Here is a 22545-nt window from a genome sequence, read left to right as displayed (position 1 = left end):
CCAATTGCTTGTATTGCCATTTTGCCCATTAGACATTATGCCTCTTAGGCATGGGAGTATACATTTATTATTTCAAATTTAAGATTTGCTTTGATAATTTTTCAACCTTAAAATGATTATTGCTACTACAGTATATATGTATGTACTTAACACCTTATATTGGCTGTATCTCTAGCATACTTTCATATGAAATCAAAGAACTTACTGGTGAAGTGAAACAAATACAAAATATTGGCGTGCACTTAAAGGACAAATGCATTTTTTTAAAGTTTTCTTTTCAATTATGTTCATGCATATTTATAATATGAAAAGTCAAAAATAAATGTGGCATTTATATGTATATTACAAGAAACAATTGTCACTTCAAAATAGCAAAGTCTCCAGCTTGTGATTTGTTTGTTGATGAGGACAAAATGTGTCAGACAGCAGAAGTTGGAGAACTAACAGATTGGCACCCATCCCCGGACTTAAAAGAGGTTACATGATGAGGCTGTATTTCGCCAATTAAATGAAGGACCTATTGTGACAAAAAAAGAGAAACAAACAAACCAAGTTGTTAATCAATCAATTGCCTGAATTCTGACAGTATTTATGTAGATGCTTTACCTTCTGCTCTGCTACTGACCCACCTGTGCACCAATTTTCTTCGAAACTCATATTGTACGGAGGTAGCATCTTGCTTTTCCTTATTATTAGTACATGCTTTATTCATGACAGATTAATTGCATGAGATAACATAGCTGTGATTTGTAATTTGATCAAATTATATTATTCCATCTACAGTTAGTTTTCTGGTTTAGTGTTAAAAGACACTTCAAGCTAGATGCCAAGATATGCATATGGCAGCTAGAAGGAAAATTGGAGAAGAAATGCACAGTTTGTCATTCATTTGACTTACACACTGTGAAAAAAGATGCTTCTGCAACTGAGTATTGTGGGTAAAGTTGTGGGAGAAACATTTGAAGAAATTAATTCTTGATTTAACTAAATAAAGAAACTCATCAAACAAACAAACATCTTAAAACATCACGTTGTCTCACCTGATTTCTGGGGAAAATAAGTGTTTATTCCATTCCTTTATGTGTCCCCAAAAAGGGGTTATACACTCAACTAGAATAATTCAGTATGACAGAATTGATCATTGTGGTCCCTTGTTGAATGTGCAATTTTATCATTTATATTTGATAAGGTTCCTTCTGTTTCAGAGGTATTGCTCCAAACACTCTTTTGTGTCAGAAATGTATATTTCTGCTGAGTACCAATGAAAAGGTGGAATGTTTGTTTCTTACTTTTAAGATATTTTGGCACAAAAACATGATAAAATGTTTCCATTAAGTTCTAAAACATTATCTATCTGCATATCAATTTAAACATGAATTGGGGTTTGAAAAGTAGTGGTGTGAAACTGTGGTTGAGAAAGATAACACAGGGATCCACAGGGATCTTTATATATACATAAACATAGCGACACAGTATCCACAGACAGTAAACCACAGGTGTCAGTATCTCTGCAGCTTTAGAGCTCTTTGAAATGCCTCAAATGAACTCTGCTGAACTTTGTATGCCTACTATTTTCATCTACAGGACTGGCTGAATAAGTTTGGGTACCTCCCGCCTCCTGACCCAGTGACCGGACAACTTCAGACAAAAGAGGCCTTGACCAAGGCTATTAAAGCCATGCAGAAGTTTGGAGGGCTGAAAGAGACTGGAGTTTTAGGTATGTTTTACACAATCTACTCAGGTCTCAAATGTTACCTTGAAGTTGGTTCACCACCTTGCTACCAAAATCCAAACCTTATACTTCTTTCTATTCTTTGTAGACCAAGCCACATTAGGGTTGATGAAAACACCCAGATGCTCACTGCCAGATATGTCTCAGGCGGAGGTGACAATGCGCAGAAAACGAAGTCCAACTCCTCAAAACAAATGGAATAAGAGGCATCTTTCCTGGAGGTAGGGCACAATTGACCATGTCCATTTGACAATGACTCCATGTTACATCGTTCAATTTATTTCCGACTTTCCCTTCATATATAGTGCAAACTGACATTTATTATAAAGGAAGTATATCTAAATAAACTGAATTAAAAGTAGTTCAATTGGAGCTTGCCAGCTCCAAAGTGTTTCCTTAGTCTGTGTATCCTTGGAACAAAATCTAAGTAAAGGTACTTTATAACTCTTGACATTCTGACCAGAAAGATGTTAATAAAAGGGCAAAGAGCGTATCACCCCAGTAGGATACCTGTTTAAATTTCAGCATGGACTTCTCTCTCTTTGGATCAGCAAAGTACAGAAAGTTCATGAAAAGACTAACAATAGTGTCCTTTGATAAACTCACAGAATATTAAGTGCCAAACTCATGCCAATGTTTTAATTAAAGGATTTCTTCTCTGAAGTCACTCCAGTTTATCTTGAATTTCTTTCTGTCTTAGAGGAAGTATAATGTAATTAAAACTAAACTCAACCCTTCCTCCGGTGTCAATGAACTTTGTTCTGAAGAAAATTAGGCTTAGCTAAATTCACTTAAAGAAATGTCTGCCTAAACTGGTTGATATGTGTGTCCAGAGCTATTATCTAAAAGATAAAATGCTCTAGAGCAATCAGAATATCCCACCAGCAGAGACTAACTGTACAACCGTGCTTTGAGATTTTAAAATTGTACGCATATTCATAATCACCCAGAGGGGGACGTACCTCTAGATTCAACACATTCATCTTGCTCAGACCACGGGGCTGAGCAATATAATGGTTGCAGCACAGATAGATTGCCAGTCAAATGTAGAGTTACCACATAGAGACAACCATGCAAACTCTCATTATGTTCAATTTAGTATCATCAGTAACTCTATTATCCATATCGTTGGACTATGGGAGGAAAAGTAGCTATCAGAGAACCTGCAGTTGCATTTCTTTTTCTTTTCTGTCACTTTCCTAAAGTGTTATTTGAACATTAAGCATCACACAAACAGGCTGCAGTGATTTAAACCCCAGTGAGCTGAGAGATGAGAGTTATGCAGTGACCTTTCAGGCAGTCTCCGCAGCCATTTTCTTTCTGCTCCTTTATAGCGTCTGTTTTCTCACCTGCACTTTGCTGTTTGGCAGCTGTTCAATAACAAATAACCCATATGACACTAGACTTACAGTGAGACATTCATCAAGAAGACTGCCTTTTAATATTAAAATCACCATCTGCGATTTTGAGAATAGCATATACTGTATATCTGCCTCGTATTAAAGCATTTATATCATGATGCAATTTTGTTTTCAATGGTTTTTGAATATAGTAAGTCCTTAGTATTTTTACTTACTGTTTCCAACCAATAAATCTGATATTGCCCGATGAGAAGTGTTAACCATAGATATTACTGGACTCTCTGCCACTGTCGATTGAAGTCAAAGTTACTTTAAGTTTTCTTTTTTACATTGCTGTTAATGGCAGATCTTCCTAAACCCAATACTTACAAGCAGTTCATTCTGTATTTTATTGTGTAGGACTGAGTGTAAAGACAGAAGATAAGCATTACCTTTAAAAAAGGGTACAGTCTATGTTTAGAAAAAGAGCTGTTTTGCTTCCTCTCAAAGGTATCCAGACTAAAGTGCATGGAATTGTGTCAGCTTATGAAAAATATAGCAAGATATTTTGCTTTGAAACAGTAGCGGTAGAAAGTATCGCTTCAAGTCAGTAAATATGTAACATACACATGTGAATTGGGAAATAGGGAAATCCAAAATACACCTTCACAAATGAAGTATATATTCCCCTGTGCAGATGTGTGCTTTCCTCCTGGTGGACTTTAACTTTCATTTCCTCCTTTGTACTCCTGCCAATCATACAGCTCTCCTGTCAGTTTGCTACACAGTAAAATAAGACAGCCGTGTCTTCAGTCCGATGAAACACCATCATATTCACAGCAGTCGGATTTGTAAAAGTGAACAGAGGAACCGTTGTGGGTTATGTACCGGGCTCTAATCCAGAGAGATTTTCACGTGTGACAGATTTGAAGAAAATCCTTTATATTCTACTTAGATTGGCCCAGCAGTTTTCTCTGTCAACTCCCTTTGGTTTTAAGTGGATGTTTTTCCACTTGCATGCCCATCACCTCGCGGCTTGTTTTCATGATGCAACATTTAACAATACCTCTGCTTTATTACGATAATTGTGAAAGTAAAATCTAGGAAATGTGATAAAGTAAAGCTATGATTAACGATGAATGACTAAGGTGTAACCTGACACAAATAATAAATGTTCTTGTGGTGATGCAACATTTCAGAGAGATCATAAAAATAATAACTGTTTTTAATCACCATAAAATAGACATTTTCAATCTTAATTTGGGTTAGAAAGTAATTTTCCATTGGCGAACTCAAGTGGGGAACAGAAGAATGAGTTAAAATGAAACATAAAAGTGTTGTTTTTTTTGTTTGTTTTTTGATATAACCCTATGTCTTAGGTCTAGATTTTAAAGGAAAAATCTGAACCCACATCAAAACATAACATATTTTCTCCTGGGTGTATCTGTTCAACAAGTTGGTTCACATTTAGCTTAGTATATATTGTGTAAATGCCTAAAAAAGCTAAAAGTAAGCAAAATATTAATTACTTCCAATTAATATCTGGATTTAAAAAACATAGCATTGGTGTTGTAGTCAAGACCAGATGAGACAAAGACAACTTTGATGAGACAACTGCAAGTCCAAGCCCAACTTTAAACCAATGAAAGACAATTTTCTGTAATCATAATAATGTAGTTGCTGCACAGGTTTAAAGAAAATCTGAAAGTAGCAGCTCATTAACAAGCTAACCTAACAACACTTCAGTCTAACTGACTGTACTAGCTGTGCTTTCAAAATATTTAGGTGAAACCAAACTAGTACGTAAGCAGACTATCAGCTACATTCCACCTGTCCAATAAATCTGACAAGCTGGTAACAAGTTGAAAATAGATAACTCTGAAGAGCCCATACATCTGGCTGACATTAACCCCCTTGCCAAAAGCTAAAAGCAGAGTAGATGCAGTTGGATGACTTAACTCCCTTAGAGTTCTTTCTTTGTGCACTTTGCATAAAAACATACATGTACTGTATATATTTGCACATGACAATGTTTCTGCCTATTGCTTTCTCGTCCATCTCACCTTTACATCCTTGGTATGTACGGGCACAAATGGCAACGTTGACATTTTCAAACTATTGGTCTTCTGAGAAAAAATAAAATAAATAAAGACTTGGACATTTGAAACTGACATAAGATCAAAGCTATCTGGTGTCAATGTCCGAGTTCCAAAACATGAAAAACAAACTCCACTCTTTCAGCATTCAAAGTCATGGGACTGCTTGAATTAATATAATTCATATTCACAATTGATCTGATTATTTTTCTGTCCAAAATTTTATTTTGAAACGCTAATTTCATATAACATTTGGGATATAGTGAAAACCAGAATATATGTGTTAATATATGTAATAATCTGAATTTAAACCCAAGGTAATGTATTGTCTGTCTGAAAAAATGTACTTATTTGTTGATAATCTCAGTATTTAAATTTGTCCGGTTTGTCTTGTGAAAGGCCTTGATTTGAACTGCAACCTACTAGTACAAAATGGTTTGATTACAAGTAGAAAATGAAACAGGAAAAGAAATATATAACAAAGTGTAAGAACAAAATGGCAGTACAAAGTGACCCACGGCCTATCCAGTTTTGTTCGGATATTATGACCTGCATAACATTGCAAAAATAGTAGTTGTAAACAACTTGTCTTTCACTTGTACATTATGTGTGTCCTTGCAGATGCTGTCTTAAAATAAATTTGCTCTGAATACTAATGCTTGAAAAGTTCTGCAGTATGCATTTTGAAATTTACTGAGAAAGGGACGGTAATTATTTTCAGCACATAATGTAAAATGTTGCCCATAATGGAATTACCTAATCAAACGGAAGTTTGAAGCATTGTCTGCATGTATTTAATTAAAACAGCCCATTTACTTACAGTAGGACGTGCAGGATCACCCACTCCTTCCTGATTCAGCTCACCACAGCACAGTTGACAAGAGGCTGATTGACACTTCATGCTCTTCTCTGCTTGTTCTCACATGTCATTCACATCATTATGTTCTGAAAATGTGCAAAGTTTATGCTCAGTGGTTGTTATTTCACAGAAAAGAAGAAAGGATAAGTGGCTCAGCGGAGTAACTATTCATTTAGAGGATGTAAACTCAAACAATGTCTTTTTCTTAATAGATATAAGTAAATGATTTAATTTTTTTCTGATGGTTTCTGAGAGCTTTTGTGACAAGGCTGAGCCCTTAATCCCAATTTAACTCCGCTCTGCTTTTTCCCTTTTTTCCACTTCTCCACAGTCTGTTTGGTCGAGTGTGTCGCTGACATTAAAAGCTGAGTGGTGTAATGGCTCACTGTTAGCCCATTACCTCATATTGTTGGGCCATTATCACAGCAGACAGCCTGGCAGTCATTAGCAGCTTGACTGATAACTCGCACAGATAGGTGTAGCCAGCTGAGCGAAGAGGCACAATGAAGGGGTGGAGGATGAGAGAAGGTGGTGGTGGGAGGAGGAGGCGGGGGTGAAACATGCGGAGGAAGCTCTCTAATTTAATTTATTTCCCAAATGTAATAAAATAGTTAAGTTTTACTTGTAACTTGGACTACACACTCATCAAGACTCATCTCTCCATTGACTTACCTTCCTTTTCATCAACTAAATCCTAAAATGAACAGGAGGCTCAAAACACTTAATGACTAGAAATCTGCAGGTCGGAATCCAAATAGCTCTTTGCAAAGAACAGAGTATAATTATGATATTTTCATTTTCTGAATGTTAGTCTGTGTTTTTTCCCCTTCACTTCAAACTCAATGCCAAACGTTCAAAAATATTTTAGCAATAAAGACTTACTAGGTTCGTATTAATATTATCCTTACAATTAGGAACCTTTGAGGAGCATGTCTGTTAAGCAACTGATTTATTAATTTGTTTTCTTTGTGTTACTTTAGAAAGAGCAGCATGATGGAAAAATTGAATATTTGGTCCAATAAGCTCTTGAAAACTATTTCTGAATTAAACAATTTTATCATAACCATCACAAAACATAATCTCAAGGCACTACACACACAAAAAAATAATAACCCAAACCTACATTTCAAACAGTGAATCAAGTTCAGTTCATTATTCAAATTAGTTTAAAACAACATAACATAAAGCAAGGACTTGTTTTTCCTACACTGCACTCCAAATTAAAACACGGTTACCAGCCTGTGCTGAATAAACTAAAAGAATTGACTTAAGACAAAAACCTCATTAGAGAAAATGTATTGAAAGTGAATTTTTGCTGCAGAATAATCTGAGCTCTGAGGCACAGGCTTCAAAATTCTGCCAGTCAGATTGACAAGTTAGTACTGGCAAACCTGTTCAAATATTGAAAAGCTATTTTCAATATTAATGAAGGGATGAGAAATCCTAACACAGTTATAAATATCATCAATACTAGATTCACTTAACGGAATAATGGAAAAGAAAATTTATATTTTTGTTTTTTAGCAATAGCACCAAAACTTTAAGCTTTGAACTGTTTCTGCACATTGCAACTCTTCTTATCTTTACCATTGATCGATGTCTATCTTTTTCAGAAGTTTTTCAATTTTTGGCCGAAGCAAAGCCCCTTTTCTCTCTACTAAATGCTCATTTATCATTTCCCTGCCGTCACTTTAGGCCACTAACCTGTGAAATTACTTGGTAGAACCTTAGGTATAATCATGCTGTCATCTCATTAGAAACTTGTCAAAAATATATATTATTTTTATATTTTAAATCACCATCACAGAGCTGTTGAGTGAAGAATAGGAGATAGACAGACAACAGGGAGACAAAAAAGGCAAGCAGTATTTTTTATTTTTTTTAGCATAGACTTTTAATAAAATGCCTTTTATCGTCTGCCTGATTGACGCGGCTTGTGAATGTGTATGCAAGAGTACCAGCAGCAGTTTCCAGTGCTTGTTTCTCATCTCTTTGTCTTACATACATGCATAAATGGATATGAGTATGCATGATTGCTATCATTTGACCACTCCGTTTGTCAGGTTATGTCTGCAAAAGGGTAGGAAAGGATGAAATGAGATCATTGGGTCCCTCAGCCTCTGTACATGTATCTACTTTTTATCATCACTTCTGATGTCTGTGGAGTAGTGAAGCCACAGGAGGCAGGAACCTGCAGAGAAGATGAAGGCAGGGGACAGCAAAAAAAGTCTTACAAGGTTTTTTTTTTTTTTTTCTTCTGCTCTTGCTCTTTTTTCCCCTTCTGCCACATTTTATCTGAATCATAACTGACAGTGGAGATATTCAGAAGAAGCAAGTTGCATGTAAATTAATGTCATTGAGGTGAAATGTGACACGAAAATTTGTGTGTGTCTATATCTGTATCTGTTTGAGAATGCATGCAAACATTTACCTCCCGCCAATCCCTCGTTTCCTCTGACTCATTTGTCAAACCAAGGTGAGGCTCACATCTTGGAATTAAGTAGGTCAGGAAAATGAAGTCATCCCTAATCAGGCTTCTGCACATCCAGCTAATTTCAAAGTTGCTTTAATCCCTTTTACCCTGACATTTATTGCAGGAATTTAGAAGGGTTCATCAGAAACCTATATTGAAAACTCTTGAGCTTCCCGCTGCAATTGGAGGACTAAACATCTCACAATATGCTCCTTCAGGTTGATCCTGCACTATTTTGGGAGAAAACTTCATGTCCCCTTCCCTCATCCACTCACCCTCACCTTATGTTGTCTATCCCTCCATCCACCTTAAGCATTTTCTAAACCTTTTTCATCCAATACATCCATCCGATCCTTTTCATCCTGCTTTTCACCCTAATCCCTTTTCACCTTATCTTACTCGTATCCTTTTTAAACTCCCTTTTTATTCCCTTTATTTCTTGTTATCATCCCTTTTTATCCCAATCATTCACTACATCCACTTTTCATAAACTTTTTTTATCCCACTCATTCCTCTTCATTCACTTGAAAGGCATTTATCTTATTACCCCTTTTTTACAACCACTTTTCCTCCCATTCCTCATTCTTTATAACTGGATCAGTCTTCTGTTCCTGTTTGTTCCTTTCATCCATACATCACATTTTTACACACACTTTTTACCCCATTCTTCCTAACCAGGCCTCACTTACTAACCTTTTCACACTCTATTTAACCCCATCGCTTTATAAGTTACTTTTTCATCCCAGTCAACCCTCTTTGTGACCTCTTTTTGATCCTCTCCACACTTCCCTTGCCTCTCTGCAAACCCCTTTCATCTATAACTCCTCCTTCTTTATGACTTGTTTTTATTTTACTCATCCTTGTTTTTATCCTTTCTTCCCTGTTCATTCCAAATTTTACACAAACATTTCTACTCATATCAGTCTCTTTTACCACATACATTCTGTGTTGCTTTTGATGGTCCTCATCTCTCTTTATAACCCTTTTTAATCCAACCTACCTGCCTGTTTTTATTCTGATCTGTTATTTTACTAACCTTTTTAATCTAACTTATTCTGCTCAAGAGTTCTTATGACAATTTTTTTTAATTCACATTCACTTCATCCCATTTTACTAACCCCTTTTATTCTATTCATTTTTACAACATGGTTTCATTCTTCTTCTCCTTCATATGTTTCATCCCTCTCTACTTTCTCCTCCCCTTTACAGTTTCATCACTCTTTATGGCTTTTTTATTCCTCTCATTTACCTTGTCCATTTTTTCTTTCATAAAAAGAACATTTTATTCACTTCATGCTACTCACCCCATTTTACAATCCTTTTTCATCACTTTACTTCCCTACTTTCCCTCTCATGACCCCATTTCATCTTTCTTTATATGACCTCCCCCTGTTTTTATCCTCTTCCTCCTCCTCCCTGATCCATCCTTTCACCACTTCTTAGTAATCATTTACCTCTATTTTTTAAAAAAGGACTTATTTCCAATTGATTGGAGTTCCAAAAAGTTTCCAAATCGAAATACTTCAACCTTCTCATCCATCTTTTGCCTCACTTCCTCTCCTTTCATTGCTGGTGAAGTCAAATTGATGTGATAAAGGGGTTTTTCGGCTTTGCCCATTTCCTGTATGTGCCATATCACCATGCTCCCCCCTCCATGCTTCACTTTCATCACATTATTTGTTGAAGTATACAAACTCCCAGAAAACATTCTGCTCCTGAACAAAACTGTGAATGAATCCAACAGGAACACATTAATTTCAATTGTCAGTAACTGACTCAGACCAAGTAAAATTAATGCATTTTCACATTTAACCTTCGAGCCATTCTTTTTTTTTTAAATCTATGGGATTTGTAAATGGTCTGTGTTTGTTTAGAAAATGAAATCTACTACTTTTCAGTTTAGAAATAATACAGTCATCGAGGTCGTTCAGATTTGAATCTGTTTTCTCCGCTTCACTGAAAACCCAACACGCTTCATTTCTGGGGTATGTACAGGCTGCCCTCACCATCTGGAGGAGCTTGTTGCATTCTGTGCTGAATAGTAATGTGTCGTTTTCTGATATAAGCAGACTTTTCAGTTGTACTCTTCTGTTTTGGAAATGCACTTTTTGGAATTAAAAGCATTATGTAATCACGATCCCTAAGATTAGTATTTCCCTTTAAATGAACCTTAAATGTTTAGCAGAGATCGTTAAGTCTTTAAATATTCATCATTTGACTTTTCCCCATTTTTGTTTCACTGGTACACATTGCACTGCTTTTCCGCACCAGATACATCTTTAGCAAAGGTTGCGAGGAACATTTTAAGTTTGGTGAGAAATGAAGGCATCAGCCCGTCTGTCAGAGATAGAAATGTGCCTGTGTGATCACTGATCCGTCTGATTGGAGTAGCCGGGAGAAATGCTGAAACAAGGACGACGTCTTTCTCTTGGAGAACACACAGCATTATTCTCACTAAAGTTAGAGCTGTGGTACATGGAGCCATAGGGACTTGTCAGAAATATGACTGCAATAGAAAAGTTGCTGCATTTCTGCTTATTGCTCTCTGTTTTGCTTACTCTTCTGGTTTTATTTTCTCCTGGCATCCTTACCGCTTTCATTATTTTTCTTTTTTTCTTACAACTGGTCATGTATTGCATGTATTTTATATAAGGTTCATATATATTTAAAGTCCCATAACTGAGTTTAACCAGTTTTGCTTTGCTAAACATACTTTGTGTTGAGCCTCACTCAGATGATTTAGGATTTAGATGTAATGTGTTACACAGCAATTACCTTTAAAACAGGTTGAAGGTAGTGTCATAAAGAGTATGATCTTCTTAAAGAGACAGACACAAATTTCAAGGCATCTTATTTTGAGCTCAAATTTCTTATTTTCTTTTATATAGAGAGAGCATTTTTACCACAAATGAAGGTGACAGAGTTGCTTTATTGTGCAGTATGAAATGATACTATGTCCCTTCACACCATTTGAGGTTTACTTCAGTAAAGTACAGTGGAAACTTTTCTGTATTCACCCACTTTTTAGACACAAACACAATGGCAGGAAACGTCATTCAAACACATGAATCACCAGACCTTGTTGAAAAGTTCTTTATGATAAAGATTTTAACACAAAGAACAATTTTCTTATTATTTTTTGACAGGAAATAGGATTTGAATAGATAAAAAAAGAAGAAAGAGAATTGACATAATACTCCTTGTAGAGATTGTTTGTAGTGTCAGAATTTCTTCCTGAGCCTATTTGTGACCTCAATGTTTACAACCATATTCATAGTTTGCATTTGACACTTTCACAGCTAGATCAGCTTGTTCAAAAGCATCAAAAATAATGAGGCGTTTGTTGTGTGTGCTATGAAGAACACAAAGAAAGCAATATTCTCAGCCGTATGGCATATAGTGCTCAAGAACACAGAAATATGTTCCTTTACTCAATGCCGCATAAACAATAACAATGTTTTCTCTGGCCAGGACATTTTATACTTCACAAGAATTCAAGTGCAGAACTTGTGGGAATTGTCATATTTTTTCTTTTCCTACAGCATTTGGATATTAAATTTGACCGACATCAGAAAAAAAGAAATCCCACACCATGGCTGCAAGAACAGAACGACATTTTGCTTCTGTCAGACTTACACGGTTAGGAGGGGCTAATTTCCCTGTCCTTGCAAAATAATTGTTGGCTTTCAGTCCTGAATGATTTATGACACCTGAGATTGATGTCACAAAGGAGGTTGTTCTGAAGCTCAACGAGATGACATTATAAAAGAATACTACTGCGATATGTTTTACACATATTAATTTCAATTTATCAGTATTCAAAAATTCTATCACAGTGTGATTTTTTTGTTCTGGAGTTAAACTGCACATTTTGCAACCAAAGCACATTAATCTCTAAGACACAGAACCTGTCTCTGTCATGATTGTACATTCTCATGTTTCACATATTGGCTGATTTTTGTTATTTTTTTCATAATGAGACAATCTAAAACACGGAGTTTGAGACGTTGCCTGAAAATACATCCACAGGTGTGTCTACCCTTTACATAAGAGTTGCAAATTAACTAAAAGCTTACAGTGTGTCTAAAATGACATAGTAATTTTACTGCATGTAAACTTCAAAGTTGGAATAAAGTAGTAAAGAATCTAAAAAGATTATTATTATTAATATACTGAACCATTGCTAAGACATACCGAACATGATCGTGTTGTTGTTGCAAATTGCAGTTGCTGCTTTTCATTAAAATCCCCCAGTCTGTTGTTGCATTGCAATATTTTAATATGAGGCAACACTAAGACATTAAATTCAAGGTAATGTAGTTTACACTTCACAGAGCTGCACCAAGCAGCTTACACTTTACCGAGCTGCACTAAGCTCTGTGAAGTGTAAACTACAGCTCATTCAAGGCTGGGATTATTACTAGGTTGCAGCCATTTTAATTCATGAGACTACAGTTCACTTTTTTATGCGAGACTTTGACTTCCATTTGATTTGTCTATTTAATTTGTGGGCTAGTTTTAAAACCATTTTAAATCCTTCCACAACGCTGAGCACATGGAAAACATCACATTTTCCCAGCTGTAAAAGGTCTGACTTCAGTTTTCCTTTTCTACCGGTAGGAATATAAATATGTAGCAGGTTTTCTGTTATCTATCATTTTATCCAGGCAATCTGGTGAAAATACCTTTATTTGTTGGCAATATAGGCATTGGTGCATTTTTAGGAATTATAATAGTTTTGTTTTGTATGTGCTACAATGGTGTAGTACAACCTGTCTTATTGTTATAGTATCCTAGACTTGTTTATGTAGAAAGCTAGGACATTCTGCACTGTTACAGCTCTGAAAGGTTTCATCATTACAGGTTATATCAATGAACAAGACAGATTTATTTAGCTTTATTTGTGGCTAGGTTGTTTGTATTTAACAACCTGATAATGTAGAATTATTTTTATCTAGTTTTTGGTTCCAATTGGGTAATCTAGTTCTCTGAAATGAAGCTAACACACATTCTGAGGAAAGGAAATCAGTTTTTTTGAAAAGGAAAGATTAAAATACCAACTAAACAGACCGAATTAACGCAGGATTTAGGAATAGAACTTAAGCTCAGATGAATATATACTTACCTTCATCTTATCATTATAATAAACATTAGCTGTCATCCAGATTTTCCTTTTTCCATTTCAGTGTTCTTGTCTTTTCCTTTATGTAAATTGCAGTAGAAGTGAGTAATGCAGGTGTTCTGACAGATGGTCGCTGAAGCTTTAGTGCAGGTACAAGCAAAGCTGAGACTCAGAATGTGGGCACTCGCCCACTTTCGCTTTGCATATTGTGTTTGGGCATGTTTTCCCTTCAGACTTAACTCCTGTTAGAGTTTGCATAATGTAACTGCTTAAGGTAGGACCTCTGACCTTACAATACTACAATTCTAATTCTTATGTCTGCATTTAAAAATTTGTCTGTGAATCTACATTTATGTTTTTATTGTATGATTGGATGAAAGATACAGCAGTGGATAAAGATGTTGAACTTACTATAATACTAATTTAGCTCACCAATAACTTACCATGTATCTAAATTGAAATTTATACTGTACATTGTTGTTGAGTAAACCAACAATGTAATGAGTTTTAATGTTGTTTCCACTACACTAAGTGCCTTGTATGTTCACGAACTTATCTACCCTTGTTTTACATTCACAGAATAATTTTTTTTCACAATTTCTTTACAAATTTGAAAAATGTGTTATATATTGGGTTAAACATGTGATATCCCTAAATAAAATCTTGTTATGAAGAGAGTCTATGTATATGTAATTTAATCTCAGCATAGTTGGGTGTTAAGCTGAGGAGTTTAAATTATAGCAAAGTTATAAATCATGACCCAAGACCTGAAGATCTCACAATGTGGGGCATTTAAAATGTAAAGAGTACTGCAAACCTTAAGCCAACCAGAACATGGGCATCCACCTAAATCGGTAGACAAGGAGAGAATTAATCAGAAATGTAGTGCAGTCATTGGTAATACCATGTTATTGGCTCCTTGGTAATACCATGTTATTGGCTCCTTAAGATGTATTATTAGTGGGGTGGTTAACCTTCCAGCAGCACAGTGATTCTAAACATACAGCCAGATTTATAGTGAAACTGTTCAGATGAAAGAATAGTTGATAATTTTTTGCAAGACTTTAAAACAGTCAGAAAGAGACGCTCTTCATCGATTTTGTCTGAGCTTGGGCTACTTTGCAAAAAAAATAAAAAAAATCTGCAAAAATATCCGTCTCCAGACCTGCAACGTTAGTAGAGACATTATTCCAAAGAATTGCAGCAAAAGGGGTTTCTACAATGTATTGCCTCATATGGGATGAATGGGCTGTTTTGTGTTGATTTATCACATGGAATCCTATCAAAACACAGAAAGAAATGTGGTCCTAGTTGACAAAATGTGAAAAAGCAAGAAGAATGGACACTATAGTTCCAGTTATTTATTTTTTTAGCATCTTCTGACTCTGTCTTGTTTGTGCATGTTTTTGCATTGAAAAGTCACAACTTTTTCTCACTTCAGTGATTTCCGAGCAGATTGAAAGCTAGTTGAGGCAGAGATCACTCCGCTGATATTATTTGTCACTGATTAAATGTCCTACGGCAGCCTGTAACAACGGCACGGCTCCATAGTTTCAGACCAAAACACTCTTGCAGGGACACGGAAAGCAAGTCCATCAGACAGAAGCAAAGGCGTAGAAGGATGTAAAGACCAATGAGTGGAAAGGAAATACTTTGGATGAAAGAGACCATCAAAGAATTGAAAAATGGAAAACTTTGCATGATGTCTGAGTGGTTTTCAGTTGTAGCTGTCAGAAAGAAAAAGGCTGCAGAGCTTTGGAGGTGATGTGAGGAAGAATGAAAACTTAATAAGGAAATTGGAAAGATGGGAAAAGAACTTATGAGTTGTTCCCAAAAGCTGACTCTATAATCTCTTCAAAGGCACATTGTATGCTCAGCATATTATGTGTAAGCAGCAGGAGCACCTGAGCATGAAATACTGAAACCAACGATATTGCTAGAAATATGCAAACAGGACTTTTTGTGCAGCTCTCCACCAGTGTCAAACATTGTGTAGTTGACCTTTGCTGATTTAAATTCAGAGCAATTTTTATCCATCTCTTTAGCTGCCACCCTTTCTTGCATCTCATCCTATTTTTCTGCTTCTTTGGCGGCACTTTCTATCACTTTTCTTAATCCATAAGCACGTAGGCAGATGGGGAATTCACAACACTTTCCACCTACCTTAAACCTGTACATTTAGGATAAAGGCATAACAATGAAACTAACTGCAAACAATCCAAATTAAAAGATTTAAAAGACAGTTGCTCTTGTTTTTATTTTTCAAGACAAAGCATAACTAATTAGTTTGTATTTGACATCTTCCATGGTTAACATTGTATAACATTCTGACAGTTCAGTTAAACACACTTGATGGGTGTGCATAATGGCACCACTTTGAGATCAGATGGTGCGAATGTAACACATCCTACAGTCATCAGTCGACTGCTTAACTTCAATGGAATGGCAGTAGCTGCAGACAATAAAAGTAAGAATGACTCAATATATCCATTTCTTTACATGTTTAAATCTACTTTACCTGATTAGCAACATTGTTTCACTTTTTATCAAAACCTTACATTTTGAGTTTTATGTTACAGTGAGCATGCAGATATGGTTGAGCTCTGAAGCATTAATAGAAACCTTCCCTGTCAGAAACCCTGGTAGGGATGTGTAAAAAGATAAATAAATTTTTTATTACAGTAACGTAAAGTTGAACTGACAAATGCATCAATCCATCTTTAAATGAATTTGAAAAAGATTCATGTTTTTAACTTTTTAATGTTTGCTTTGACTGCAGATAATGACAAGTAGGTTATTTCCTAACGTATGAAGATAAGCTTTAGGATGTTCTCTTGTCCTTCCCATTTTGTAAAGTAATTAATTGAAATTAGCATCTTTGTGTTCCAGAATAAATGTTTTTATTTTGTTGGTTTTTTTAATGCTAGCTTCATTTTAAGACAGTTTACACATCTTAATGGACTGCTTTTCATTTTGAAGTGATCTTTGTTCATGCCACAATATGAAGAACTTCATTTCTCTGCTTCATGTGAATAATTCTGTCATTTACATCACAATGCTCTCTTTTAAGTATTGATGTTAACCTTACAAGTGTCCCAAATGCTGCTTTACTTCATTTCTTCTCTCCTTTACTATGTCATGTCTAATCGTCTGTTTCTTGTGAGCCATCTTATTTTACTCTTTCCATCTTAGTTCCCTCCTCTGCTCACCTATTCTCTTACATTTAAGATGTTTCCTTTGTCTTTCTTTCAGAGTGAGGACCTACCCAAAGGATTCAGCCCTACTTGGCAGGGACACAGTTAGGGCGCTCATGTACTACGCTTTGAAGGTGTGGAGCGACATTGCACCTCTAAATTTCCATGAGGTGGCCGGCAGCAACGCAGATATTCAGATCGACTTCACTAAAGCAGACCACAATGATGGATACCCCTTCGATGGGCCCGGAGGAACAGTGGCACATGCATTTTTCCCCGGAGAGAGGTTCACTGCTGGGGATACACACTTTGATGACGATGAGCCCTGGACCTTCAGATCACCAGGTGAGAAACATTTTAATATAACATAATTATTAAAGTGGACGTAATGCAGGAAACAACTGTGCTTTGTAGCCTCAAAAGAAAGTTTTTTCAACGTGTTATTTTTCATTTCGGTGAGCTTGTACACATTTTGACCTCGGTTTTATTTTCTTAGCTGACCATAGTGGCATTTTTCTCTAGCCCTTCTGTTTCAGTGTTTACGTTGTGTATTCTGAGATGACCTTCCACATACATTGGAAGGAAAGAGTGATTATTTTAGTCACTGCTGCTTTTCTGTCATCTTGAACAAGTGTGTGCATTCTTGTCTGACATGTCTGACCTTTGACATCACCAAGGCATTTTTGCAATCCAATCAGAAATGTCTTTTTACTTCACTTTTTCCCTCTTTTTTGAGCATCCTCTATAAATATTAGAAATTGTGCATGAATATCCCAGTAGATCTGCAGTTTTGAGAAATCTGACTTGTCTGTCAGAAAACAACAAACTTGCTGTCACTTATATTCCCTTTTCTCCTTTCCTGATCCTTGGTTTGAGCTTCAGCAAATTGTCTTCACTAAATGGTAATTGCTCTAAATTGCTACCATATAGTTAGCTCTTTTACTGTATGAAGCAATTGAATACATGTTGTGATGCTACCATGTGTTGGGGATTAGAGAAGTTTGGTTGAAAGTGGAATGCATTTTATTTTAACATTTGCTTTTCTAGTATATACATTGGTTGGGCTCAACACCTCATAGGCGACGTGGAAAACTTTGATCTTAAAATGTTCAAAATTCTGCATCCTGGCATGTACTCACTCTTTACTTTGTCACATACCACCCACTTACACATTCATAGAGAGCATGCAGCTCATTTCCCCCATGTTAAGTGCAACAGCACTTAAAAAGAGGCCAGTGTTTTAAACCACACTGACTAAAACTCCTCCCAAGGAAGTTGTTGATCCTTTCAATTTGTCTGTGGATAATTTGGTCATTTGGATTTTCTTTCAAGGAACTAGTGTACTCTTGCTATTTTTACTTCTTGTTTTTATTTTTGAAATAAAATAGAGAAAATGAGTAAATTCATAAATGTGCCCAGAGTTCCACAGGTGAAGGATGGCGCCTCTCCTCAGGGTGAAGGGCTGCAACCTCATACACTTGTCTAAATGTCTGAAGTTGCATTGTGTGTTGTTTTGGATGAGTTGTACTGAAATATGGGAATTTCCCTCTGGTATTAATAGAGTATAATCATTCATTCATATACCTTTTTTTCACTACAGATTCATAAGAGGCATTAATGCACTGATTTGTAGACAGATTTGTCTACTTAGAGAGAAAAAAACACTAAAGTGTTCCCCAATGTAATATCAGTGCAACTTTTGTGTCATTGTGATCCCAGAGCTGCAAATTACCTAACAGCAGATCTCTGTTGCAAACAGGCCTTTTTGTTTATTTGTTTTATTTGTTTTTGGTCCCACTCTTTAACTGGAAGGTTTATTGCTGCTATGAGCAACCTCAACAATACAGTCACAAAAATCTAGGCTTTTTTATGCAAATCGTTTTTGCAAAACGTCTTGATGGACCCAAAAGAACAAGAAGTGATCAGATTATAGTGGACCATAAAACTCACAAAGAGGCAGCAATTTTCTATTACCCATTGGAATGGTCTAAGGTAAACATTTGTGTAACCAGTGTAACACGCTATTTTGGAAAGCAAGTATAGGTATAATACAAATTTAGTTAATCACAATATACAATAGAATAAGCTGTTTAATTTTGCAGGTTTTTTTCTTCAGTTTGTCAGTGAGGTCATAGTTTCAATATTCAATTTATGGAAAAACATTTGTAATTTTACAATTCTTCATATTATGAGAGATGTTCAGAGAGAGAAACAGGCAAGAAAAAATGAATGATGATTCATTCTTCTTGTAATGACAGTAATATTGTTCCTTCTGCAACTACAGATTGAAAGTGTTTTTATCAGTTCCAGTTTCAGACACTGCTTTGTTAATCAAAACCAGAATCACTATTTCAAAACATTTCTGACTTAACTCATTTATAATTTATTTTAATAGAAGCATTTTTCTTTATGGAAAGGTTTTGTAAAGCTGTCATAAACACAAAGCCTGTGATAATGCCAATGATGCATGTTCATTTTGAGTGTTTTTTCTTTGTACTGTGTTGGCTAATAAATTGCCTTGGCCTCCTGAATGATCTGGCCTAATTTGTCTCATCAAACTGTTTGGAAAGAGGTTTATTACACACTATAAGAGATGTGCGAGTTTGAAATGAGGACGTAGTGACTGCTTCTCTAAAATAGAATTCAATCAGATCTGCCAATCAAAAATTGATGAGCCTATATTAAAGATATCCGTCATTCTTAGACAGTTCTGGAAAACACAGCAAACCGTGGTCTCTGAGCCACTTAGAACAACTGATTTATTATTTATTTGTTCACTCATTAACTATGCAATACAAAATATATCCCATCCTACGGACTTCATGGTTGGTTTGCACTTTTTTTGCACTTCTGCTAAGCTTGAAGAATCGTCTGTGCGTGCTCGGCTGCAAAAAAAGAGGGCTGATGGCACAATGGGACCATTTTCTTGTCACTAAGCATCAACCTCATTTTGTGTCCCCTAACCTTTTTTTTCCCTGAGCTGAGAGGGGCTGGGAAATGGTAAAAGGTGGGGCAACATTATGAGTCCACTCATCTGAAGTAAATAACCGGGTGGAGTGATGTAGTCTACTGAATGCATCACCAGGAAGGGACTGTCTCTGTACATCCACACAATTAACAGCCTTAATCATTAGTTCTCTTGCTTTTTTTTCTTCCTTTCTTCTGGATCACTGAACTTACTTTGACCCCTGTTTTTTCCGTCCTTTGTACCTTTTGTCTTCTCTTCTATAAGAGGGGGGGATTTACAGCCAAGCATCAGAACAAAGGGGAGAGATACTGTGTTCAACATTTTGCGATGTTCCTTGATGCGTTTAAATATATAACGTTTAAACAACCAAACAATTGCATTTGTCCAAACGTGATCACAAAAATATAAATATCCAACAAGTTAGTTTGGATAACTGTGTGGAATAATTCTTTAAAATTTTTATATATTTCAAATTTAGGGCAGCCTGGTTTTGCATGCAGTAAGCTAGCAGCACATTCAGATTTGCCTGTATGCAACGATAGATTCAGAAGCCACGTTTGGTGTGAGTTATACAATGATGATAAAGATTGAGAAGTGCACAGTCATAGAGGATAGTGTGTGTAGATAAGAAGGGATATATAGATCCAAAAATCCAACCTCATTTTACACACCCATGCTTTGTTAAATTTAAGTTGTTTTGCTTTTTTTGTTCTTTTTTTGACTGCAGGTACTCAAATTTAATTGGATATAAGTTGTGACATTGATAAATGATCCAAGAAGCTTACCCATCTCGTGAAATAACAAGTAAAGCGAACATTGTAAGACTGCCTAGAACAGATTTGGTTTCCAGAAGGAAAAGAAAGTCAGTGGGTGATGTTGCAGGTTAAGTTCATTAAATTTGTACAAGACAGATTGGTTAACTTTAATCTGAAATAGTTTCGCCTCCTATTGATGTCTGTATTCAAGCAGGGTAAGACAGGGGGAATTGTTCTCAGAGTTCTGCCTTACCACCACTCATTAAAATGGTACTTTAATGAGTAAAGAAGATCAGAACTGCTCTACATTTAAGATTTATTTTTACATGGAACAGGGTCACATCATCTGGGTAATTGTTTCTAAGTCCTCAACCTTCACAAACATTTCCTGACTAATGGATGACTTAATGGCATGTGTATTTGATCTTGGACAATAAAAGAAATCTAGAATCAAATGCCATCTCAGGAGGGGACAGAACTGTCAATACTTTTTTTTATGGAGACAATACCGTAAACCCAATTTACCCTACTTATTTTCAGGTTAAATGGATTTATTTTCAAGGAATTTTATTAGATCCGTATCAAGTTGTATAGAATCCAGTTCAGTCCAACCTGAAATCAAATCAGTATGATTCTTTTTGATACCCTCTAATCAAAAATTCATATTCAGATGTTATTACACGCATCCCTATTCAATTGAAAATGAATGCCAATTGTTAGAAAGGCATCCACCTTAGGAAGCCCAACTAAACACATTGTTATTGACTTTGCATCAACAGCCTCATCCTGAGCAAGCATTGAGTGACAGTGGAGAGGAAACAATCCATTTTAACCTCCAACATAACCACCCTTCAATTTGAGCAGCTGTCTAAACAGATGGACTGGGGGCTTAAGGATCAGCATATAATTTTATGTGGATGTTTGTGAGAGTTATTTGGAAGACTAGCTTCTGAGGTATGTGTCAGCTTCCACATATGTTTGTTTATTTGATCAAATCTCCCCATAAGATTATATAAATGTTTGTAGAAAAGATGTTTTGCGCTGATAGAATGCATCAAATTTCAAATAGAAATCCAGAGCCTGGTAATCATATTCTATTCTAATCACAGCTATCCATAATAAGGGAAAGCTTCAGTGCCCCATTGTGCATTTAAACCCCAGTCTGAGCAGTGGAGAGTGTATTTATGCGTTCTAACCCAGCTGGTGTCTGTGGTGAGGCCAGCACCCTTTCACTGATCTCCCCTCTTTGTTTTGAGCTGTCGGGGCTGTAAACCATATGCTGCAGGACAGCAGTTCAATCTGCTCCAATCAGACCTCCCACCAGGCTGCAGCACCAGCAGCACTACGAGGAGGCCATGCAGAAGTGTAGCCTGGCTTTGATGTGTGTCTGAAGTGACGGCAGGGCCCAACAACAGCTGTGCAGATGAAGGTTTGATTCATGGGAACAAAGGAGTGAGAAAGGAAAAAAATAATTTATAAGTTTGTTTGTACGACCTCTTAATGTTATCTTACACTCAGTTAAGTCACAGTAATGAATGTTAGAACATTAGCTATAAACCTACAGATTTTAATATTATATTAATTTTGACCTAAATCAAAAAATTGACAGACTGACTGATGATTGCACAGGACCAAATTGGCCTTCAACATGAGGAAAAGTGCAAAACCTGATGGATTCTTTGCACTGTCGGCAACCTTTTTAGACTTTAATGTTCAAGGATACTCTGCTCATTCACTGTGATTTAGCTCTTTATAAGAATATTTTTCATTTGCAACAATCTTTTTCACCAATAAAGCAAGAAGAATCATATTTGAAACCTTCAACCTTGTATAAAGGACACTCACTGATAGTCTGCACCTTCAATAAGTTGTAGAAACCTCACTGTAGTTTTGGAGAAAAGTTCCACTCACATCTAGTCTTCAAGGCAAAGTCCCACATAATTCTGTCTTTTTACTACCATACAAAAATAACAAAAGTTAAAAAATTTTACAAGTTTGGATGAAAT

General features: G+C 36.0%; 1 protein-coding gene across 1 annotated transcript in view; it reads left to right on the top strand.

Annotated features, from left to right (window-relative positions):
• The window catches only part of LOC114150064 (matrix metalloproteinase-17-like), an 80522-nt gene that overhangs the window by 34385 nt on the left and 23592 nt on the right, over positions 1-22545 (top strand). Inside the window, exons 2-4 of the mRNA XM_028026258.1 lie at positions 1585-1717; positions 1821-1953; positions 16875-17161. Of these exons, the coding sequence (XP_027882059.1) occupies positions 1585-1717; positions 1821-1953; positions 16875-17161 (553 nt within the window). The remainder of the gene's footprint in view (positions 1-1584; positions 1718-1820; positions 1954-16874; positions 17162-22545) is intronic.

The sequence above is a fragment of the Xiphophorus couchianus genome, chromosome 8 (assembly GCF_001444195.1).
Source record: "Xiphophorus couchianus chromosome 8, X_couchianus-1.0, whole genome shotgun sequence".
NCBI classification, from domain to species: Eukaryota; Metazoa; Chordata; class Actinopteri; order Cyprinodontiformes; family Poeciliidae; genus Xiphophorus; species Xiphophorus couchianus.
This window is presented reverse-complemented; position numbering and strand designations above follow the sequence as displayed.